General features: G+C 58.5%; 1 protein-coding gene across 1 annotated transcript in view; it reads right to left on the reverse strand.

Moving 5' to 3' along the window:
- Positions 1-2,037, reverse strand: part of SEMA6C (semaphorin 6C) — a 30,810-nt gene extending 28,773 nt beyond the window's left edge. Inside the window, exons 1-2 of the mRNA XM_029913494.1 lie at positions 1,918-2,037; positions 1,128-1,218 (exon numbers count right to left, since the gene is read on the reverse strand). Of these exons, the coding sequence (XP_029769354.1) occupies positions 1,128-1,218; positions 1,918-2,037 (211 nt within the window). The remainder of the gene's footprint in view (positions 1-1,127; positions 1,219-1,917) is intronic.
- Between the last annotated feature and the right edge of the window lie 646 nt (positions 2,038-2,683).

The raw sequence follows: 2,683 nt of genomic DNA on the forward strand, positions 1-2,683 counted from the left end.
GATAGATAGATAGAGGGGTTGAACAGGGATAGATAGATAGATGGGGTGTATGGGGATAGATAGATAGATAGATAGATAGATAGATAGATAGATAGATGGGTGTGTATGGGGATAGATAGACAGACAGACAGACAGAGGGGGTGTATGGGAACGGGACAGACATTAGATAGATAGATAGATAGATAGATAGATAGATAGATAGAGGGGGTATATGGGGATAGATAGATAGGTAGATAGATAGATAGATAGATAGAGGGGATATATGGGGATAGATAGATAGATAGATAGATAGATAGATAAATGGGGTGTATGGGGATAGATAGACAGACAGACAGACAGAGGGGGTGTATGGGAACGGGACAGACATTAGATAGATAGACGTGTAGGAAGGAAGGAAGGAAACATGAGGATGGAGCTCCGGGAGCTGTCTAGTGTAATGCAGATGGGCTTGTCCCGGGGGTGCCCCACACGTGCCCCGTAGCGCCCAGTCCTGGTAACCCCGGGGCAAGGACTGAGCTGGTCGCCATCAGGGAGTTATTCCTGGTGAACTGAGCCAACAAGCAGCTTCTGCCCCCTCAATGGGATGCTGCAGGCTGGCCCCTGGGGAGCATTGTCCCATGGGCTTTGTGTGCGAACACTCCCGTGTGTCAATGCACACGCAACAGAGATGGGCCCTAGCCCCTGCCCTGCAGACTCAGCACCCCCCAGCGTCAGGGTGTCAGAATGCAAACCCCCGTGTGGGTCAGAACTGTGTGCGAACCCCCCCCCCTCCCCCCCGCAGCCCCAGAACGACCCCCAGGTCCGGACCCCAAAGAATAAGCAATTGACTCAGTTGATGGTGCACAATGTTACAGGACTACGATGCTCACTGACGTTACGCTTTAAAGTCTGTGACCAAACAAAGGGAGAAGTGACTTTTCCCCCAGGCAGGCTGGTGTGTCAGGACTGGCTGCACAGTATGACCACTTTGCCTGTGCAATTGCTTATTCAGTGGGGATCAGACCCCCTGTTCTCCCCATGGTGTGTCTGGACCCTGATTGTCACCCCCCCATCCCGGCACAGCATCCGGAGGCTGGTTGCACCACTCAGCCTGTGTCCCACCACCCACCGAGGGCGTGGCCGCGTACCTGCAAAGAGGGCAACGTTGGTCTGCTTGGCATCGAAAGGGCAGCGGGCCTGGCCGTTCAGCTCCTCCCCTTCCTGCTCCAGGCTGCTGATCTGGGAACCAAGGGCCGAGGTGAACTCATGGGCCACGCAAATACCACCCCGGGGCCCTACAGGAGAGCACGCCACAGCGATGCATGGGGCCCCGTCCAGGGAGGGCTGGGCTGGGCTGACCCTCACAGATCCTGGGTGGCCCACGGAGCTAATGGCCACCCATTATCATTGATAGGGAGACACGGCCCATGAGGCCTCCTGCTCCCAGCATGCATTGCCCCACCCTGACCCTGGGGGAATCGGACAAGGAGCGCTCATACCTGACCTAGGGGAGACTCCAGTCTGTGGGACCCACTCCCTCCTTGGCCTCTCTGCTGAGGCTGCCCGCAAGGGGGTGGTTTCTGAGTCCTGGACACCTGGGCTGAGCCCTAGCAAACTCATTTCACTTGGGGGTCACCCAGCAGCCACCTGCCGGCCCAGCCTTTGAGCCCTGAGCCTGGATTGGAACCTAAGGCCAGCGCCTGCAGCACGGTCGCTGGAAGTTCACTGGAGCCTATCAAGATTTGCCCAACCACGTGGGCCACCAGGAACAGCCCTGAGCGTGTGCAGGGCGCTAAGTGAGAAAGGGATCCAGCCAGTGACCAGGGTCCATCCACTCCCCAAGCCCCACCACCTCAGCGGGGATCGGGCTTGGTCCCCGTGGGGCTCTGTGATGCTGCAGACAGACCAGCGCGGGGGACGGGTGGGTGGTGCCCTCACCTGGTAGGTCCGGCACATGGGATTGAAGGAGTTCGTCCCGCAGGCGAAGAGGGTCCGATCATTCTTGGGCACCAGCACCTTGATGTAGTTATAGCATTCGTCCTGCGGGGGGTTAGCCATGATCCAAATTAAAGGGGGCTGGGGGAGGGGTGGGGGACCTGGCATTGCGGGGCACATGGGTTTGCCTAGCACTGGGAAGGAGGGGTCTGAGGGGTGGGTGTGGTCTCCCTGGATACTGCAATCAGGTGGTATGGAGGGGCAGAGAAGGGGGCGTGGTCAGCTGGCTCTGACGGGGGTGGGGAGTGCGTCACCTGGGGCGGAGCGGGTGTGTAGATCACCTAGCACCGGAACCTGGGTTAAGTGTTGAGGAAAGGAGACAGGAACCAGGAGATGTCACAGTTCCCGACCCCCGTCCAGCCTGGAGGATCTCAAAGGGTTTTGGAAGCTTGTGCCTAGAGCACCACTGGAATGCAGCCACCTCTGGGGTGGAGGGCAACATCTGACAGGCACATAGGGTATGGCACAACCCTGCGGGGTGGGGCCATGAGCCAACCCCCCCCACCCCCGAAGCTGTAGATGTCATGGGCTTCGGACTGGGCCCTGAGAGCGCATCTCCCAGGAAGGGGGGATGAATCTCCCAGGCGCCCAGAGCTGCACCCTGCTATGGGAGCTCAGAGACCCACGGGAATGGGCAACGGGATGGCTCACTTGGTGATTATCTGCTCTGTTCATTCCCTCTGGGGCACCTGGCATTGGCCACTGTTGG

This window comes from Terrapene carolina, unplaced genomic scaffold, assembly GCF_002925995.2.
Source record: "Terrapene carolina triunguis isolate 2854851 unplaced genomic scaffold, T_m_triunguis-2.0 Scaffold675, whole genome shotgun sequence".
In the NCBI taxonomy this organism is placed as follows: Eukaryota; Metazoa; Chordata; order Testudines; family Emydidae; genus Terrapene; species Terrapene triunguis.